Below are 21,565 nucleotides of genomic sequence, written 5' to 3' on the forward strand. Positions count from 1 at the left end.
AATAACGTATTGGTAATTTTTTTAGCCTACGAGAGCATCCGGTTTTTCTGGCTCTAGTTTCCAATTCAACCGCCGAGAAAAACCCGAGAGGGAGAAGCGACTACCAGAAATATATGTACGTCTGCGTTTCGCAATCGAAAAGCAATCCGACTGATCGGGTTAGATTGAGTTCGATTGATGTTTGGTTCGGTTTTGTTCGATTCTGACTATGCCAGGTTTATACAAAGAAGCCTCTGAGAAGCGGGGGGGTGGGGGGTGGGGGGTAGAACAGGGATGTCTGCGCTGCTCAGCAGACGTTACTAACCTAGGTTAAATTACGTCTGTGATGCAGGCTACAGTCACCAGTATCGGTGAAGTATCGGTGGAATGTCGGTAGCCTATCGATCGACATGTTGCCAACAACCAGACAACCACTCTCGGTCGACATATCGACCAAGATATCAGTTGAGTGTTGGGCGACATATCGACCGACACTCGACCGATATATCGGCCAATATGTTGACCGACATATCTCGGTCGATATATCGGCCAAGTGTCGATCGATGTGTCGACTGACATATTGGTCGAGTGTTGGTCGATATATCGGCCAATACCTAGGTCGAGTGTCGATCGATATGTCGACCGATATATCGGTCGAAGGGTGCACAAAATACACATGATCCCTGAATCGTCTACTCAAGGTTAGTATCCTATTTCCGTATCTCTTGTTAAATACGGTTTTTCTCTGTAAGAAATCAGCAATGTTGAGAGTAGAGGCGAGCTTTGGGGATATCAGATTTCCCCAAAGAGATCAACAAAGGGGTGAAGCAGTCCCCCACCAAATTTTTCTGGGAGTACCCCCCTGGGTACTGTGAAGTTGTTCATTAATAAATACTGGACAGAATTTCAAATTTTATCCAGTGGTTAATTGTACATTCCTCTGTATTGTCTGAACTGCAATGCTGGCCTGAGGATCAACTTTTTTGGGCAGTTCCAAAAGAGGGGGGTTGACCTGTTTAGGGTTAGCTCTCGATGGTATGGTATATCCTTAGCCCTTAACTTTACCCCTGCTTTTGACAGGTACCCATTTCTACTGTGACCCGGGGCAGGGGTACTCCCTTATATGCGCTATAGGGGTATGTGTGGCCCCAATAGGTATGGGTTTTCAGCTGTTTTGGTCATGAAAAGGGTATCAGTTTTGGCCATTAATTTTTGGCCTTAAATAGGGTATGGGTTTTGTACTCTAGCCTTGAATTGGGTAATGTTGTTTAGAAGAAGCTACTTTTTCATCATTATTGATAAGACTATAAACAAAAGGCCTTCAAAAATTATGTTCAGGGCAATTGTGTCAAATTCTTGGTCTGGTCATAAATAGGGTAGGGAGAATCGCAGATTTTGGTGATAAATAGGGTAAGGGTTTTGGGAATCTGGTCGCACTTCCCGACCAAATTTTTCTGGGAGTACCCCCCCACCCCCGTCCTTGGGTACTGTGAAGTGTTTCATAAATAAATGCTAGACAGAATTCAAATTTTATCCTATAATTAGCTTTAAGCTGTAAATTAGCATCTATTAATAATAAAATAGAGGACTTCTTCTGTGTTTCTATTCAACAGTTGGACTATAAGGTCAAGAATTCTTTGAGGTGATAGTTTGAGGCTCTATCAACTGTATTATCACCTGATGGAAATCTTAAGCTAGCAATCCAATAATATTGTCAAGTAGAATTGTTATTAAATTTTCTTCAAACCATGATTTACCATTGTTTCTTTATCAAACTATACTTTCCAAAATCTTTGTGGGTAGGTGTTTGAGAGGATCATCTTATATGTTCATCACCACAGTGGAACCCGCCTTATGACTACCCCATTCACATAGCCACCTTGTTATTATGGCCTCTTTATTCTGGCTTGAACAAAAGCTCAGTCAGTTGGTCATTTTCTTATCGTACATGTTAGGAGTATTGTACACAATTTATAATAAGCATCGGGCATCACTTTGATAATGAAGTCCCATAACTCTATTATTTGGACATTGTTTATCCCCTACCCCTGAAATTACCAAGGCTGATATCTCTATTATCATGTCATCAAAGCCATAATATTTTGACACCTACTGTACAAAACACAGTTTCCTTTAGCAGTAACAAGAGTCTTCCTTTAGTAAACCAAAATAGTACTTGCTGCCAGGTGCTTTATGAAAGTATAACCCTTCCAGAAGCCTTTACACAGTAATATCATTTGCTAACAATTTTTTTGTGGCTGATTTAAATTTTGTAATAAATCACACTGACCTGGCCCAGGTTTAATATACATTTTGTTGCATTTAGCTCACATGTTTTCAGTTTAAAGGAGAAGGTCACTCCAAAAAGCTTACTTTTTTTGTCTTCACTTATAGCAAGTGAATATTCAGCTTTTCCACTCACCAAATGTTTAGCCTCTGAAGTGCCTGCTATTCTTAAGAAGTTCGTCTTGAAATTAAGAAGCGACTTTGGAGGCCACCATTTTGCAACTGGCTTGGCAGCCAGGCTGTGTTTATGTGACTTCATTCTGTCCAACTCAAAATTGGCGGGAAGGAGAAGAACCTCCAACTGACTTGGCACCTGTCACAAGGTCAGCAAATTCTTTTTTTTCCAAGCGATTATCCTCTTCACTATCTTCAATGCTATTATTTCCGAGTTTAGAGCATGTTTAGCTCAAAATAATACGTCTCAAGAGCAGCCATTACCCCAGAGTGGTAGACTGTCAAAAGGCTTGTCGGAAGCCGTTAGGACAAAATCTCTCGGATGGAATGATGTCATGAAAACTTGGCCTGGGTGCTTCTTTGGAGGCGAACTTCATAAGGAAAACCTGCACTTTAGACGCTGAAACTTCTGTGAGTGGCTAACCTTAGTGCAAGGTTTTCATTAGTGTTGACATAAAATGTATGTTTTTTGGAGTGACCTTCCCCTTTAAAATACACACATTAAGACTTAATTCAGTGGCAAGGTACCTCTTGTATGACAAGTAACAGTATACATGTATCCAAAAAACAAAATATGTATTGTCCAAACTCAGTCATGTTAGTAGTGTTAGTGTCTAATGAGTACCTGCAAAGAGATAGTTATACAATCATTCTAGCAACTCTCCTCAATATTCTGGGAGTCTCCCACCTACCATTTAGATCATCCACCCCAGACAAGTTTTGAACTATTGTCCAGATACAAGGGACCATGGGCTCCTAGGGACAGTGCTTAAAGTGCTATTGTGATGAAATTTGCAGATGTCCTCCATAATATGAGCATAACAGTTTTGTTACCATGGCAACATACTGGGTTTCAACCTTCCCTAGTATAGGCTTTGCTGACCACCTTTGGCTTTCCATTTTGATATTTGCCAATGGTGCCTCATCAGCACGATCCAGGAAGCATATATTAATATGCAAGGTCAAAGTCGTAGCCTTGTTAAACGTTTTTCAAGCTGAAAATCACTGAATTAGTGAAATCAGGTTAGAGGGGACTGGAAAAGAGTGAGTTGCCATGGGAAAAGACAGGCTGTATATAATTTTTATAGCCATAGGTGTGTTTCCTGTAGTTCTAACTATAAGCCTACCAACCTGAGGTAATATTAAGTTGAGTGTATGACAACATCAGTCACCTCATTTGCATATTCATATTTTTCAAACTTAAATATCTTTGGAACTGATGCAGATATTTGCAAAAGGTAAACAGCATTTTTAATCTTTTGTGGAATTCTATGTGATACACCTGAAAATTCTGACTCAAGGGGTAAAAATTTAATGATAGAAGCACTTTAAAGCATTGAGTTGAATTTTTGCTGTTGGCAAAATTTTACTGCAAGGAATTTGGAGGGGAATTTGGTGCGGTTATTGAATTGACAGAGGTTGGTTTTGTTATTGTCATTATCTGCTATATTTTTGAGGCAGAGTGGTTGTTGGCAAAAGCAAAACTGGCAATATCCTCACTGACTTGTGTTTAGGTGTTTTTAGGTTTTTGTCTCTAACAATGAACGTTAATTGAAGTAGTTACACTGTCTTTACAATAGAACATATGGATATTAATAGTATAGTTATATTTCAATATCCTCATACTAACATTATAGTAATTTTATGGCTCAATTTCTACCTCAACTTTAATTTGTTTAAACCAGTTTATTTTTTTAAACCAATTTAATTTCATCAAAGGGGAAGGGGGAATCTGAGAGCAACAATAAATTAGACCAACAAATATAAGGAAATTTGCAATGATTGCTTTCATGGCCTAGTGGAGATGAAGTGGGCCAAAAAGTCAGAGATCTGATGTTTGCATCTAGGTCTGTCTATACAAAATATAAAAAAGATTGTCTTGTTGTATAGGAGTATTATGGTAAGTTATGTTGGGGGGTTGATATGGGATCCTGGCTGAACTGTTGTAGGGTAGGAATAGGGACTGAGGGGTGGGTGGTGTGCTTGTGATCCTTTTTAAAAACCACTCTGAAAGTGAAAACAAACTGATTTGAAAAATTTACAGCACAGGTAAAAATTATACATTATATCTTGTTTTTTATAGGTGGTAAATGAGCAAATACCCACAAGAGACCTGTCCAAGTGTGATTTTTTTATTGAGAATGGAAATTATAATAAAGATAAAAAGCCACCTTGGTGTGATTTCTTCCTTGACAGTGAAGTGCAACGTAACCAAAAGTTGCATTCTGTGAGAGGCTTACAAAAATTAAATGGAAAATTAAACTACACCAGTTTGTATTAATTTTATAAGTACTCCTCTCTCCAAAATACATTTGGTATGTTTTTTGTACTGGCAAGAATATAATGTAAAAATTTTATGGGAAATGTTTCCATTTCAAAAATATGCAGCTCAGACACAATAACAATAATTCTCATTTCTGTGGTGTTTTCTTCAGTGTGAAAGTGTAAAAACAAATTCTACTACCTTACATGTAAGTTGAAGAATATAGGAGCTCTGAAAAAGTTTGTTTTTTTTTTCTTTTCATTTTTTTTGTTGAACATTTATATTTTCCTATAAGCAGTTTCTTCACAACACATTGTAAGATAAAAACTAGCCATGGAAAGGACATTTTTATCTCAGAGAACATTTTCAAGATAAAAAAAGTGATTTTTATTTATATTTTTTTCCTTTTCTTTGGGTGGGGACATTTTGAGGATTTCCCTAAAACTATCACAAGGTACAAAGGCAGGGGCAAACATAAAAGCTATGTTTTCACTATCAGTTTGAGTCTCCCTATGAACAAGCAAAGTATGGTCATTATTTTATACTGTTGTGGATAAAGTTATGCCCATTTTAATTCAAAATACAAATGGGAACTTACATTGATAATCACTCAATCCCTTGGTACTGTTTTGTTTTTCAATTGCCTTTTTCCACAAAACAATTTCAACATCCTTGTTACACAAGGAAGGGGAGGGAGGGGGCATTCTACATGGTTTTAAATAGGGAAGCTCCATCTCAAGGTCCAACCCCTTATCCTTTTGTATACATTAGTACCATTTTGACAGAAGAGGTGCGTCTTTTGAAGACAATTCATTGTAAAAGGGTACCCCTTTACAAGCCTATTTAAGAATACTGCATCCCTTTTCTAAACCCTTAGAAAGAAGTTTTAAAATGTCTTTTTGAACAATATAACAGAATCCCCTCATTCTGGCTCAGTAGAATAAATGACAGATTATCAACAACATTTTAGAACCAGAAGAAGGGAAATCCCTAAAAGACAGATTTCCCTACCCTTTCATAGACCTGAATTCAACTTGTCAGAAATCCCTTACCCTTTAATAGTTGTACCTGAAGCCAGAAAACTTTTGAGTGGAGCCTCACCATATATGTCATTACAGGGAGTCCTCCCAAGTCAGGAACTCTTAATAAGTAGTAATGAAGCTGGCTTTAAGACTGGTCTGATCAGCCAGCTTCTTCAGTTTGTGAGTACAAACTTGTTGTTCTCAGTCAACTTCTAGTATGGAACCTTTTCTTTTCTGGTCTGGTCCAAGTTCACAGACACTACTAGCTAGCAGTCACGTTTACAACATTAACACTAACGACGTCACTCAAATTCTGGTTGTTCAGTTCCACCGCACCATGGTCACTCATCATTGTCAGACATGAGTTCATTAGCTTGTAAAATTCACCAGCCTGTCAGTGTCATTGTTGCTATTGCCTGTTCCCAGACTTCCTTTTATGGCTGGGTGTCAGGGCTTAAGATCGCCCATTGAAAGAGTGATGAATCAAAATAATTGAACTCTATAAGAGAGAATTGTCAGAATTGCTGGTGTTCTGTCATTCCCTGGGACTGAAATGTCTTGATGTAAGCTGAAAGCAGACTGAAAATAGGGCAAAATGTCTAAGAAACCTTTCAAAATAAGTTGCAAATACATGATAGTTAAGCATTAAAAGATAGGGAACTTGGTCTGTAAACAAGGCAAATGAAAGGAATCGAAGAAATTAAAGGTGCATGCTTGACCTCATAGGATCGGGGGGGGGGGGTGTATTGAAACTTTATAGTGTCGCTGATGGGGAGAACACTCTGTAACGCCTGGCACTTTTTTTGTGTTTGGAGCATCCACCAAAAAGTGACGTCACATCCGGTGAAAACGCAGGCTGAGCGGCAAAATCAAATTTGAATGCGACATAATCGTTCTTTCAGTAAGTAAAATGGCAATATTTCGTAATCGGCGGGATATTTCTAACGTTTTATTTGGCCACGATAAACATTTTGTCGTCTTCCTCGTCATATCGTTTGTTTGAGGAACAGAACGATTATTTTTTCAAAAACACGCTTTTTTGAAGGCGTGTGTTTTTACGAAATGTCGTCGTTTCTTCTTCGCTGAATTCCACAGGAGTCATCGTTTGCATGGAAATAATGAATTCTAGGTAGGTAGCACTCAATTCAAATATCCTATTCTCTTAGGTAGGCATTAAACTAAGAGAAAAGCGCAATGACAGTTTTCTAGACGTGGGAGAACCTATTCAACAGAAGCCCATTTTTAATCTACCCTTGACAAACACTCGAGAGTAATGTAGAGGTGGTAATCGTATCACACTGCAGGAATAGACCCACACACACAACACGGCGGAACTTTCTTGCCGATCGACACTATCGCAAATTCATGTTCTTGCTTGTGACTCAAACTGGTGTTATAAATTCTGTTACGATTGGTTGAGAACCTTGAACAAGTTATTTTAACTTTTCCCTTGGCAATTCCTTAATTGGTAAATGCTTCCTTTAACATAGGCAGGCCGTGAACCCCTTAAAAATAAACAAGAAGATAGTCTTATGGGTGATTCAGTAATTTGGGTATCTCGTGTTTTTTCTCCAGTTATAATCTAATTTATTTTACCCTTTCAACAGTGTTGAGTGTCAGCAACACTATAAGGTTTCAATACCCCCCCCCCCGGATCTTATGAGGTCAAGCATGCATGCACCTTTCATTTCTGCGATTCCTTTCATTTGCCTTGTTTGCTGACCAAGTTCCTTGTCTTTTAATCCCTATCATAATTGCAGCTTATTTTGAAAGGTTACTCATACATTTTGCCTTATTTTGAATGTGCTTTCTCTATACAAGCTTACATCAAGACATTTCAGTCCCAGGGAATGAGAGAACACTAGCAATTCTGTCTTATAGAGTTCAATCATTTTGATTCATCACTCTTTCAATGTGTGATCTTCACAAACTGTTTGCAAACAGTAATGAAATATCATGCTCCAACACCCATCCACAAAAGAAGTCTGGGAACAGGCAATAGCAACAATTACACTGCCAGGCTGGTGAATGTTACAAGCTATTATGAACTCATGTCTGACAATGATGAGTGACCATGAAACATGGTGTGGTGGAGCTGAACAACCAGACTGCGAGTGACATTGTTAGTGTTAGTGGTGTGAAAGTGATTGCTAGCTGGTAGTGTCTGTGAACTTGGACCAGACCAGAAAAGAAAAGGTTCCATACTAGAAGTTGACTGAGAGTAACAAGTTTGTACTCAAAAACTGAAGAAGCTGCCTGATCAGACCAGTCTTACAGCCAGCTTCATCACTACTTGTAAAGAGTTCCTGAATTGTGTATGTGGGAGGACTCCTTGTAATGACATATACGGGGAAGCTCTGCTCAAAAGTTTTCAGGCCTCAGATATAACTATTTAAGGGTAAGGGATTTCTGACAAGTTGAATTCAGGTGTACAAAAGGGTACAGAAATCTTTCTTTCAGGGATTTCCTTTCTTCTGGTTCTAAAATGTTGTTGATAATCTCTCATTTACTCTCCTGAGCCAGAATGAGGGGATTCTGATATATTGTTCAAAAAGATATTTTACAACTTCTTTCTAAGGGTTAAGAAAAGGGATACAGTATTAATGGGTGGACCTTGAGATGGAGCTTCCCCATTTAAAACTATGTAGAATACCTCCCAATCCACCCCCCCTCTTTGTGTAACAAGATGTTCAAATTGTTTTCTGGAAAAAAACCAATTAAAAAACAAAACAGTGCCAAGGGATTGTGTGATTATCAATGCGAGTTCCCATTTGTATTTTGAATTAAAATGGGCCTAACGTTATCCACAACAGTATAAAATAATAACCATACTTTGCAGCTTCATAGAGAGACTCAATCTGATAATGAAAACATAACTTTTATTTTCCCTCCTTCCTTTATACCTTGTGATATTTTTAGGGAAATTCTCAAAAAGTCCCTCCCCAAAGAAAAGAAAAGATATAATATATATTTTATATTTTCCTAATAAGCAGTTTCTTCACAACACATTTTAAGATGATAAATAGCCATAAAAATGACATTTTTATCTCTGAGATCATTTTCAAGATTAAAAAAAGTTATTTTTATATATTATTACTTTTTTTAATCTTGAAAATGATCTCAGAGATAAAAATGTCATTTTTATGGCTATTTATCATCTTAAAATGTGTTGTGAAGAAACTGCTTATTAGGAAAATATAAATGTTCAACGGAAAAAATGAACAGAAAAAAACAACAAACTATTCTTTCAGAGGAGCTCCTATATTTTATAATTTTTGTAAACCTTTTACAGAATGCAACTTTTGGATAGGTTGCACTTCACTGTAAAGGAAGAAATCACACCAGAGAGGCTTTGTATCTTTATTATGATTTGCATTATCAGTAAAAAGAATCACATTTGGACAGGTCCACTGGCACTCTTACATGTATGTTAAAGATGGGAAAAGCAGGTTCAGCATCATCTAAATCAAGGGATTGTATGCCGGTGTGGGGTGTATATGCCAGGAGGTAACCACCTAAGAAAATACAAACATAAATGACAGTCACTAAAATTAAACAACAACTGAGAACTTTTAGAGACCCCCATCAGTCACAAAAAGACCAACAACCGAATCTTTTTCAGTTTAACAAATTGACATCAATTTTTCATGCATCTGTCTTGAACATTATTGATCATGAATTTGGTCATAACATTGTCACAGTTGCTGTGGATCCACAGGGCGATAGCATACACTCAAACACTCATCTGCAAACACAGGAAAAACTGACATCAATTTGTTTTTTTTTAATAACAAATTCATTGCCAAATTGTATGCTCTTGCTCATTGACACATCTCTTAAATTATAAATTTATGTGCCTACAGGTCTGCTTATTGACGATGAAAATTAGCCAATGAGCGCACAACAATTTCTACAGTTATCGTAAAAAGTATAATTTTCGTTAGGAATGATTATTTTGTTAGTAAGGGTTTCAGAGGAAAAGTCCAGTGTAAGAATGTTATCTCAACAGAAAAAGTAATTTACTTTAACAAGAGGAATTCAGAAGAACACTGATTAAGAAGAGAAATAAAGTGCTTCTCTTGTTTGTATTTCTCTTGTGGGTATTTGCTCATTTACCACCTAAGAAAAACAAGATATAATGTATAATTTTTACCTCTGCTGTATATCTTTCAAACCAGTTTGTTTTCACTTTCAGAGTGGTTCTTGAAAAGAATCACAAGCACACCACCCACCCCCTAAGTCCCTATTCCTACCCTACAACAGTACAGCCAGAATCCCATATCAACCCCCCAACATAACTTACCATAATACTCCCATACTACAACACCATCTTTTTTTATTTTGTACAGACAGACCTAGATTCAGACATCAGATCTCTGACCTTTTGGTCCACTTCATCTCCACTAGACAATGAGAGCAATCATTGCAAATTTATTTATATTTGTTGGTCTAATTTATTATTGTTCTCAGATTCCCCCTTCTCCTTTGATGACATTAAATTGGTTTAAAAAAATAAACTGGTGTAAACAAATTAAAGCAGAGGTAGAAATTGAGCCATAAAATTACTATAATTTTGGCATGAGGGTATTAAAATAACTATACTATTAATATCCAATGTTCTATTGTAAAGACAGTGTATTACTACTTAAATTGAACTTCAATGTCAGAGACAAAAACCTAAAAACACCTAAACACAGGTCAGTGAGGACATTGCCAGTTGTGCTTTTGCCAACAACCACTCTGCCTCAAAAATATAGAAGACAATAACAAAAGCAATAGCAAAGCCAACCTCTGTCAATTCAATAACCACATCAAATTCCCCTCCAAAATTCTCTTCAACTCAACGCTTTAACGTGCTTCTCTCATTTAACTTTTACCCCTTGAGTCAGAATTTGTAGGTGTATCACATAGAATTCCACAAAAGATTAAAAATGTTGTTAACCTTTTGCAAATATCTGCATCAGTTTCAAAGATGTTTAAGTTTGAAAAATGTGTGTAATATGCAAATGAGGTTACTGATGATGTCATACACTCAACCCAATATTACATCAAGTGGGTAGGCTTATAGCTCTATTGGAAACACACCTACGGCTATTAAAATTTAAAGCAAAAATATCAATTTACAAAGAAGAGAAAATTAACTTGGCAAAACCCACTGTAATTGAATGACTGAGGGAAACTCAAACAAAGAGGGATATTTGTACATTTGATTATTCAATAATCAATAATTGAATAATCATGCAGGGTCAACTTCAGCCAAATGCATGGGGAATTAATGGCAAAAAATCACTTTAAGCTAGAACTTTCAGCCCACCCATAATGGAGCAATCACAACTGACCTTTGTGAATTATTTGATACATGCATATGAGACCCATTTTTCCTTTTTTCTTTATGAGATGGAAGGTAGATGCCATTTAAACATTGATCAAATAATGAACAAAGGTCCTGTTGCTGCAGAGCTACATTGTATTCCTACCAGATTAACAAAAGATGAGGTGTTGAAAATAGATCTTTGGAAGAACTAAAAAAAGCTGTGTAAACAACCATCAGCGGCCTGTGTTCCCACAGCATCTTTTGTTGAGTTAATTTGATAAAGAACATAACTTTAAAATCTCAAAATAGTTGAATTTAACTAATTATGAAGTCCTACAAGTATGAGAATTTCAGATTGTATGATTGCACCCAAGTATGAAGTTTGATAGAGAAACAATGATAAACAAGAAGATCTTTTAGATCTTATAACCGCGCTTTTAAAATTTAACTGTTTGCTTAGCACTACCGTCGGAATGTTGTGCACATTTCAAAGCAGTCACTGATGATTCTTTTCTTACTGTAGACATCATATCACTTGATCAACACAAACTGTATTATTGCACCATCAGTGGTAGCCGTTGACAAATCTCCGATGACGTAATGGTCCTAATCTAGAACTTTCTTCGGGATATGTATGGTCATGAACGATATGAACCACACGATAATAACACTATTAACAACAGCTTTCTTTCTTTAAAGACATGATTAAATTTGATTAGTGTTTTCCACGAGTAAAGGGCTAGCAAAGTAGTCACACAAGTCATGTAGTTTAATAATGAAACTCTATCCCGACCGATGTATCGATTTTGGTCACTCCAGTGGCTACAGATTGAAAACGTGACAGAAAATTGGCGTTACTTTCGATTCTCACCAAATTTGGACAGTGGGAAGATCTCATCATTAGCCAATTACAGGCCATTTTTCAGCTCTTTTCATCACATCCTCCCCCCCGCGGGAGAATTTTGTCAAGTTAGCTAATTTAGTATGCAAGCCACCGTAATGGTGGTCGCTGTCGGCGAAATGTTTATTTGCTCAAAATTGGGCAAAATCTTTCGGAGATGGAAGTCAGGACATTTGTAAGGATACAGAAAGTAATATGGGACCAGTTGGTGGCTTCTAAGGCTGACTTTATCCAGAAGTAAGCTGTATTTTCGTTTTCGTGCCGAAAGCCACGCGGTGAAATATTATCGGTTTGTTCTACTGTCTTGTTCTGTTTTTTCTCTTGGTCATTTTTGTAGCCTGCCGAGGCCATTCTTTTGTCTAAATGAGTTGAAAAAAGTTCGAAAAAGATGTTCCCATTCATGTTTAAGCTCTCAGGCGATAATTCTGGAGCTTTTTGGCCGAAACATCGGCTTTGTTATGTTCGTGTTTTTCGGTTGCTATGGGCGACCGTTGCTCCCTTTGTTAAGTCAAGTCTGGGGAGTGAGGTCACAAAAAAAATTCTAATTAATTCTGGTTTTGTTCAATTTTGCTGAAATTTTAGCATGATAAAGCTGGATTGTTAAGGAATAGATTAACCTTCTGCCGATGTGTGGTAGCTATTAACGCTAAAGTGATATATCGCTTCAATGTCAGGGTTTTGAAGAGATTTTTTTGCAATGTGTAGGTTCGGCGTGATTTTGTAATCTGAGATTTCTGTTGACCCTGAAGAAACAAGGTTTGGTGAGTAAACATTACAGATTGCGTAATTCAAAGTTGGCCGAGTGGAGATCTGCGTCTGGTCTCCGACAAAAAAAAAAAAAATAAAATAAACCAAGGGTAGAACATCAACCGCGCTCGGCCCATGGCCGCGCGGTTAATCATACAATTCTACTTAACAATATTATTGGATTCCGAGCTCAAGATTCCCATCAGGTGATAATACGGTTGATACAGCCTCAAACTATCACCTCAAAGAAGCCTTGACCTCATAGTCCAATTGTTGAATAGAAAGAGAGAAGATGTTCTCTATTTCATTATTAATAGATAATAATTTACAGGTTAAAGCTAATTACAAGATAAAATTAGAATTCTGTCCAACATTTATTTATGAACCACTCTACAGTACCCGGGAGGTTTGGTACTACCAGAAAAAATTGGTGGGGGTGTGTGGCCTGCTTCCTAAGACCCTTGCTCTATTGATCACCAAAATCTGCGATTTTCCCTACCCTCTTTATGACCAGATCAAAAATTTGATAACCTATTTACAACCGTTGCCGCTGACACAGTTGCCCTAAACATAATTTATGAAGGCCTTTTGTTTATGGTCTTATCACTAATGATGAAAAAGCAGCTTCTTCTGAACAACATTACCCAATTCAAGACTAGAGTACAAAACCCATACCCTATTCAAGACCAAAGTGGCCAAAATCCATACTTTATTTATGACCAAAATGGCTGAAAAACCATACCCTTTGAGGCCCACATACCTATATAGCGCATATAAGGGAGTAGCCCCCCACCCCCCCGGGTCACAGCAGAAGTGGGTACCTGTCAAAAGCAGGGGTAAAGTTAAGAGGTAAGGATATACCAAACCATTGGGAGCTAACCCTAAACAGGCCAACCCCCTCTTTTTGAACTGCCCAAAGAAGTTGATCCCCAGGCCAGTATTGCAATTCAGACAATACAGAGGAATGTACAATTAACCATTGGATGACTGAAGGAAATTAGTTCTACTCATCTGGACTGCTTCATCCTTTGTTGATTTTCTTCTGGGAAATCTGATAACCCTAACACACGCATTTACAATGAACTCTAGCTCTCAACATAGATTATTTCTTACAGAGAAAAAAAGTATTCAACAAGAGATACGGAAATAGGATACTAACCTGGCGTATACGATTTTCCACCACACGCTCGTGGATACAGAGCTTCAACTGTGTTCACTTTTAGAAAAAAACGGCTTCTGTTAAACATGTTCCCGTAGTGCACAGTGCAAACCATGGCCAGCAATACTTCATCCAGGTTGTTGTTAACATTATAGGCTATTGCACTTAGTGTTATAACCGAATCACGAACAATAAGAACCAAAAGTCGGAACAACACCAGTTTTGCAAATGTGTAAAATCCGCCATTCGATGACAGAAGGCACTCCGTTATTTTCCTTCAAAACAACACTAAACTATGCTGTTTTGCCGAAAGTTTTGCTTAAAAAGTCGAAGAAATGTGCCTGTAACATCCTTCTATCCTCAGTATGAAAGGACACGAACCTGATGGTTTGCAAATAGAGGAAAATCTTCCCCAATCGAAACGCCATTTTTTCGCTTTGTGAAACGAGCTGCGCGGCACAGGTTAAACCGGATGTGACGTCACTTTTTGGTGGATGATCCAGATACGCGAATTTCAGGAGTCTTCTGCCCCGCCCCTGTCAGGCATGGTTTAGAGACGGACCATTAGAAAAGTGATGGGGGCGGGGAGGGTGGGGGGGGGGGGGTGGGGAAAAAGCCGAAAAAAAATAGTCACAAGGGACGGTGACTGAAAAAACAAATCGTGCAAAGGAGAAGTGAAGAAAACAAAATTCTGCAGAGTGAATTGCACTCTCAGGCTTACAAATTGTACTCGCCTGAAGGGCACCTTGCGGTTTAATTTCTTAGTCCTGGTGTAATCCCCATTCACCGGTTTTCTCTACAATTAGGAAAACGGACATTTTTCCCGTTCAAGGCTGATAACACATTTTGTGCGCGCTAGCCAAACATCCCTGCAGAAAAAGCCTTATGGATACCTATAGCTTAAAAGTAATGAGAAAAAAAAAACATGTTCTATAAACAGCCATCCTGCTTGATTCGTTTACAATTAAGGAAGCACATATCGTGTTTTAAAAGCCTCGACATATATATAGGAGTGATTTCACAACTGACATGTATAAATGACGCTTGTGGACACAGATATGCAGACTCATGGCGAACCGTAACACTTCCCCTAAGATGGCCGCTAAGATCAGCGTTGGACAAACGTCGTAAAAGACAAGGTGTTAACACAACTGATGCGTTTAGTATGGGCTGTTTCAATCTAGTTTAGGATTTTGACAAAGTAAACGACGCGTTATCATTCAAGTCCAAGTGATACATAAAATTCATCGGCTGAAAATCGTGGAAAACGCATCAAAATTTTCTTTCCAGTATTCATCTACAAAGCGTTACATTTAAGGAGAGTTTGGCGCGACATCACCGCAAACAAATTGACGACCTGCGTTCGGTATTGGAGTAAAGTCAGAAATTTTATAATTTTCCAATAGTTTCTGTGCAACATTGCAGCCCTCGCTTTCCAAGAAAACCTGAAATCGTCCGTTGTATGCGGCGTACTTTAGTTTATTAATTAGTTCCGTGTAAACAGCTCCTCTAATAATTGCGGTTTGGTAAGGAAACCTCGGTAAGCAGTAACCGTAGTAAACCTCTCTCGTGAAAACACAGCATTAGTGATATTCCCCAGTTTTCAAAATCGCGTGTGTTGCGAAAAATATTTGGAGGATAATAAACACAATAGCCTCCATTTGGCGTGAAAATATGCTCGAAAATTTGTCTTTGGATATCATCTGTTCCCCAAAGCTCAGTGTTCCTCGAGCTACGCTCTCGAAAACTATTCGCTTCTCGGAACAGACTAAGTCCGCGGACAAATATCCGAGCATACTTCTGCACCAAATAGAGGCTATTGGTTATATATTTTAATCCCAAATGGAGGTTATTGTTTATACATATAAACGTGGTTTAAAACATCTTACCAGAATTGGAGTCCTCTAGGTTTATCGCGGCTCTCTTGGGCAACGAGAGAGAAAACACTTTTAGAATACAATAAGCCACCAGCAAGAACCAATGTGAATATCTTATCATATACATGACGAGCTACCTGTCGATAGTATCAGTTCTAAACAAATCCATCGACTTGTCAGCGTTTGGATTTTTAACTCTTTGCGACGGAAATTTGCCAACTAAATTGGTTACATGTTAGTTCAGATGCACTTAGTTGTAATAAATATTTTAATAGACAACATCGGAGGTACCTGTTAACTGACAACCATTCCTCATTCACTCCTTATTTTCGACCGAAAGTTATGCTCTTCTACGTCTGGAAGTGAATTTCCAGTCGCGAATGGAACAGCATTTTCAGGAATTTCCGTCCTTGCAAAATAGGCCCAATTTTACTTTAGCTGTTACTAAAACGGGGATGGAAAATATGGAATAGCGACTGGGGAATTGGAAATGGGAACTTCAAAATTGTTGAGATTAATTGTTCTTTCTGACAAAGCATGGACACAGCACCCAAAATGTCTAAAGATCACAAGGGAGATCTTTAGACCACAGAAACCACAGACAGCAGATGGGTTTCCATCGCTCACGGCACGACGGAACAAATTTAACTATCGTTTTGCTTCAAAGTATTTTCAACCGTTTTTGTTATATGTACAGGAATTTAGGCGATTTTTAACAAGTAAAAAAAATTGACAAGCCATTTCTGGGGCGAAGCTAGGATTTCTCTATGGGGTGGGCCCAATTATCGTTTTCCAAATTTTGGTCAATGTCGCGCAATGCGTTGATTTATACGTGACTAAGATTTTGATGGATCGTTATAACCACTCTTTATCACTTTATCACAATCATGGTACAGTATCAAAAACCTGCCCAATCATTAGGGAACAGTTTATTGAGTTATTTTTTTGTAAAAAAAATACCTCTTAGTCGGCGCGTCGGGTATGTTATGGACGGGTCAATGGGTGAGTGAGTGAGTAAGTGAGTGAGTGAGTGAGTGAGTGAGAGATGTATGTATGTCACACCAATCAGATTGGATCTACTATAAACAGCCAATCAAATTTCTTATTGTAAAGGTAAATGGTATGTGAGAAGATTTGATCCCGATAGAGTTCAGAACGGCCGTATTCATTCTTCTATAAAAGAGGAGGAAGTATTCATATATTGGGTTCACTTCGACATTTTCTTTGGGTTAGGTTGAGGATTTTAGTTAATGAACGAGATGAGCCTTGAGGTGTGAAACTGTTCGTGAGTTAGTAGTATGCAAATGCAACGAGATATTTTTATTTTTAGTTACAAAGGCAACTTGATACTTTTGTTTTTCACAAGGAGTAAATTCAATTAGAGGTCACGAATCGTCGCGTCTAGTTCTTAGGACATGTTTTAGAGGGGACGAGACTTCAGATTTGAAACAGTTCTATCGTTTACAATAGTAATGTTTTGTTCTTGTTGCATGCAAATATAACAAGATATTTTTGTTTTTTAGTTACAAAGTGTAATTTGACACTCTTGTTTTTCACAAGGTAGTAAATTCAATCAGAGCTGACGAATCGTCACCACTCTTTCCCACGAGATGTTTGCTATCTTTAGTAACAAATGGTAACTTAACACTTTTGTTTTTTATATGGGAGTAAATTCAATTAGAGCTGACAGGTTATCGGCTATCGTTTCCAGGATATTAAACAAAAAAAGAAGCTTTCATTTCTGGAAGGTTTTTACGTCTCTGCAGTAGCAGTTTAATAGTTTTATTTGATGACATTCATTTCAGTCCGATATTTTTAAAGGTAAAAAGTATGAAAACTGTTCAAATGTTGTTCTTTGAAGACTGCGTGGCACCAAGTTAAAGTGCAATTTAATTAAATCAGACTTTCAACGTGTCAGAGGTTTTTTTCTCTTTCTTTCTATTTTCGGTGAAGTTGTGTTGTGTTGTGTTGTGTTGTGTAAAAAGGTAAACTTACGACTCGTATAAAATACGAAAAAGTCTCAAAATTAAGTTAAGTATTTTTGAGCAAAAATTCCTCTTGGGGGTTGGAAGGGTTATGTGATCGGTGAGTGAGGGAGTTATGCATGTGCGTGTGTCACACCAATCACAGTGCGGGTTGTATCAAAGAACGAATCAAATTGCCTGTTAGAAAATAATATGGTATCTACATTAATCTGGAGACGTGTCAGATTACTGTAGTTTGTTCAGTCAAACATTTTATGGCTTACTATTTAGCGATCTTACCATGACCGATGTAACATCGCAACCAAAATAACTTGTCAAATTAACCAAATCATTACTGTACCATGAATACTTCTATCTCCAACACTTCACACACAAAAATAACTCTTGCACGCCTTGCGTGCCTATGTTCATTTTTGTGACACAATAGGTTACCATAGCAACAGTATGACCTGCTAAAACGACCCTTAATTACAGCTTTAGGGGCTTATAATTCAGAAACGCGACGGTAAATGTTTTTCATAACATATAAATTTACCCGAGCGTAAAAGCGAAGCTCCTGGGCCGCTTTGTTCAAAGCCCGATTAGGCTGACCAATTTTGATTGAGAAGTTTGAGAATTTGAAAACTAAGAATTTTGATTTGAGTTTTGTAATTTTGCGGTGAAGTTTTCTGTTTTGATTTTAAATGATCTCAAACTACGCAAACATTTGTATAGAAGATAAATACTTCGGTTAATTTTTAATCCTGGGTTAGGGTTAACTCGATTTCCGAACAACCCGGCCCTGATTACAACAAATTAACCTGACACGAGTCCGCGATCCTATCGAAAACAAGGGTCAGCGGTCAACTTTAAAAAACACATGACGTCGATGAGCTATAAACCTGAACCCGCGATATGGTCACGTAATACTAGTCAGCGGATACCTAGTTTTGACAGGTATCAATTGACCATGACATGGATGTCAAATATAAGACGTACGCTGTAAACCAGGACTTGGTATTAGCTGGAGTATGGCCGCTATGCTGTGCGACGTCGTCTTTGGGCGCACGGGCCCGCGATCCATGCCGCTAGCCATGTTGACCATGAAAAAAGAATTGCATGGGTTTCTATTTCAATGCATGCATGTGGTTCTGTTCCTATAGTTATGGTGCTCCACTTGGCGGCCCGCCGGAGCTCCGCTATTATCAAATCTTGATAAGCATGATAAGACGCAGCTTTTAGCAAAGTTTCAAAAAGTTCAGAGCCACCTTAAATTTTGGCTATGTTGTCACCGGCTCGCGAGAACTGAAGGAACGCTAGCTCAGCCGATACCGGTAACACAGGCTATAAGTAGCCTGCATATTAGCCTGCGGATTTGCGAGGCAGATCGCGAAGCGCGATACATGGGCGCGGAGAGCGACTCGCACTCCTTGCTTGTTCTCGTAGCCCGCACTCGCGGTGTAACGCGTCTCCCGCTGTCTCACCAATCCACTTGTTCTGCAGGCTATGAACACGCTCTCGTTTACTGCAAAGCTCGTCCTGTCGTGTTGCGTCATCCCGTCATAGCGAGACTCAGATAAGAGCCCACGAGAGGGTGAGAACAATAGTGAAAGAACATGCTTTTTCGACGAACTATCGCAACTTGAGATATCACGTCGACTCTAGTAAAAAATGCACACGCTCAGTCAAAACTAGTGAGACAATCTCAGATAGTGCAGAGCGCAATTGATAGCTCTGGTACAGTAGTCCCATAAGTACTCACCCCTGCTCGCTTTACTTCCGGTTTGTGTCTACCTTGGTAGTCTGCTACGGCTTTTCCCCTTTGCAGTGTGTGTTTCAAGGTTGTATTTCATTCAAGGTCCAAAAATTACGAACAAATTAATTACTACTGATGTTGATTTTCGTCCATTTTAAATTCAATAATACGCTGAAAGAGCAAACATGACAATTTAGCTCTTCACGCCAACTTTGTAACTTGATACTTTTGTTTTCCTCGCAAAGGCATGTAATATGAAACCCTTGTTTTCTCCAAAACATACGGAAGATGTCCTTGTTTTTTGGAGATAAATGAAAGAAAGTTAAATATCTGATGTAGTGATGATGAAACGGAACAGAAACGATGTTGTTTTACTAAAAATGCAAATTTTTACCGATGAACAAGAACTAATTTAATTATCAGATAGTCACGAAATACCACTTTCTTTTTCTGTTGCCACCTTTGTTGTTAACAATAAAACAGTTCAAAATTAACACACAACGATATTGATGGCTGAGAAGCATTTCAACGAAAAGTATTGAAGATAAACAGCGCTACTTGGCCGATATGAGTGAGTCTCCTCAAAGACTGATTAAATTAATTTGCACTTTCATAAGGTGCTACGGCGTCTGCAGCAATATTTGAGCATTTTCCTGGTTTCTTTTGTTACAAATTTACAATTTGCGAAGTATTAAAGCCACTAACTTGGGAACTTTTTGGTCTCTCTTACAGACACAATTAAGACAAGAAATAAACAAGCCGCTAAGGAGAAGCAATACATTTGAACCCTGACAAGCACACTATTGTAGATTGAAAACAGCAGATGATATTTGTTGAACCGACCTGTGTGTAATTCTAAAAGCTACGCAGCCACAGTAACGTTTCACTTTTGCAATAAAAAGGGACAATTGGCGCTAACTGAAAAATAACTGCCGTCCTTGGTCACATGACATGATATATAAAATACCGCGTGGAAAGATAGTGTATAACACTAACGATGCTAGAACGCATGCGTCTTACATGTTGAGCTCTACCATAAGGAAAACCACTCAACATTTGTGCGTGATTCCGTGTATAATGTGTCCTTCACCTAATATAGAAGCCACGAACGCTAACTAATCTACGCATGCGGTTAGAGCAAATTAGTTTTGTTCTAAGGAGAATGGTACCACAAGGAGAGCAAGGGGTTACCTGAAACAAATATATAGCTTTGCGATGTTCAAAGTTAAGTGACGGCGATAGAATGTGTTTTACGTAGAGTGCACATGTACCTTTCCCACCCTACCCCCACTACTTCCTTGCCTCTAGACTAATTAATTAATTGAAATTAATTAATTAAACAAAACATTAAAGTTTACACCTTAACGCCATGAGGCCATAGTTCCTTAGCGGCAAGCAGCTCCCATAACCATCCCAATAGTGCACTCTGCACTAAAAATGGGGAGGAGGGGGCCCCTAGGTGACCCCCTGGCTTCGCCCCTGCATTTATGCAAACGCCGGGTCTGATCGCGTAAACGGGATTGAACTATCGTCCTTACGGGAGGAAGGGCGATTATTTTGATAACGAAAAGCGAGGGAATATTGATGACAATGGAAGAGTTGCAGTTGATATTTGCAATATGCAAATCCAGTGGAAATTTACTCGGAAAGGAATAGCGAAAATATGCCTGTGGGAAAGTGAAGAGTTATGCGTATCTAAGGAATTCAAACGGGTATATTTTATGGTTGGTTAAGTAGCACGAGAGATAAGTAAACTTGAATGAGGGAATTATTTGTGCTTTACACCCTTGCCCATATACCTTGCGGGTAAGTTACTGAGTGCATGTGAAGTTGAAATTTATGTTCTTGCTTCAGCGTAAGACGTTTAGAATGTTGTCATTTATAAAATCGCATTTCTGTGTTGAAATATTTTGCAAGTTTCATGTTTGTCAGCTAAGAAGCTCTCAAATTCTACATTGAAAGTCATCAATAAAAATAAATAACATTTGAATTATTGGTGTAGTTGCTGCTTAGTCTTCCTTGAGGGCAGCTAGCTGTTGTTGCATAGCCAGCTGAGAGGCTTGCAAGAATACCATCACTGCCTGTAGTTCTGTCTGCCTCACTGGTCTGACTGATACACAATT

The 21,565-nt window shown here is 38.3% G+C and overlaps 1 protein-coding gene and 1 long non-coding RNA gene across 3 annotated transcripts in view; both read right to left on the bottom strand.

Moving 5' to 3' along the window:
* Window positions 1–248: 248 nt before the first annotated feature.
* Window positions 249–14,423, bottom strand: LOC145462501 (uncharacterized). The gene is made up of 2 exons (XR_014041202.1): window positions 13,846–14,423; window positions 249–9,239 (listed from the first exon to the last, which is right to left on the bottom strand). It is a non-coding gene; the product is annotated as an uncharacterized LOC145462501 (long non-coding RNA).
* A 4,213-nt stretch (window positions 14,424–18,636) lies between these two features.
* The window catches only part of LOC145462442 (uncharacterized), a 72,996-nt gene continuing 70,067 nt past the window's right edge, over window positions 18,637–21,565 (bottom strand). The window contains exon 8 of one of the 2 annotated variants that reach the window (XM_081445973.1): window positions 18,637–21,565. This exon is cut by the window's right edge and continues 37 nt beyond it. In XM_081445973.1, coding sequence (XP_081302099.1) covers window positions 21,452–21,565 — 114 coding nt within the window. In that variant the 3' untranslated portion in view covers window positions 18,637–21,451. The other variant, XR_014041194.1, reaches the window with a different exon arrangement.

This window comes from Orbicella franksi, chromosome 12 (genome assembly GCF_964199315.1).
Source record: "Orbicella franksi chromosome 12, jaOrbFran1.1, whole genome shotgun sequence".
NCBI classification, from domain to species: Eukaryota; Metazoa; Cnidaria; class Anthozoa; order Scleractinia; family Merulinidae; genus Orbicella; species Orbicella franksi.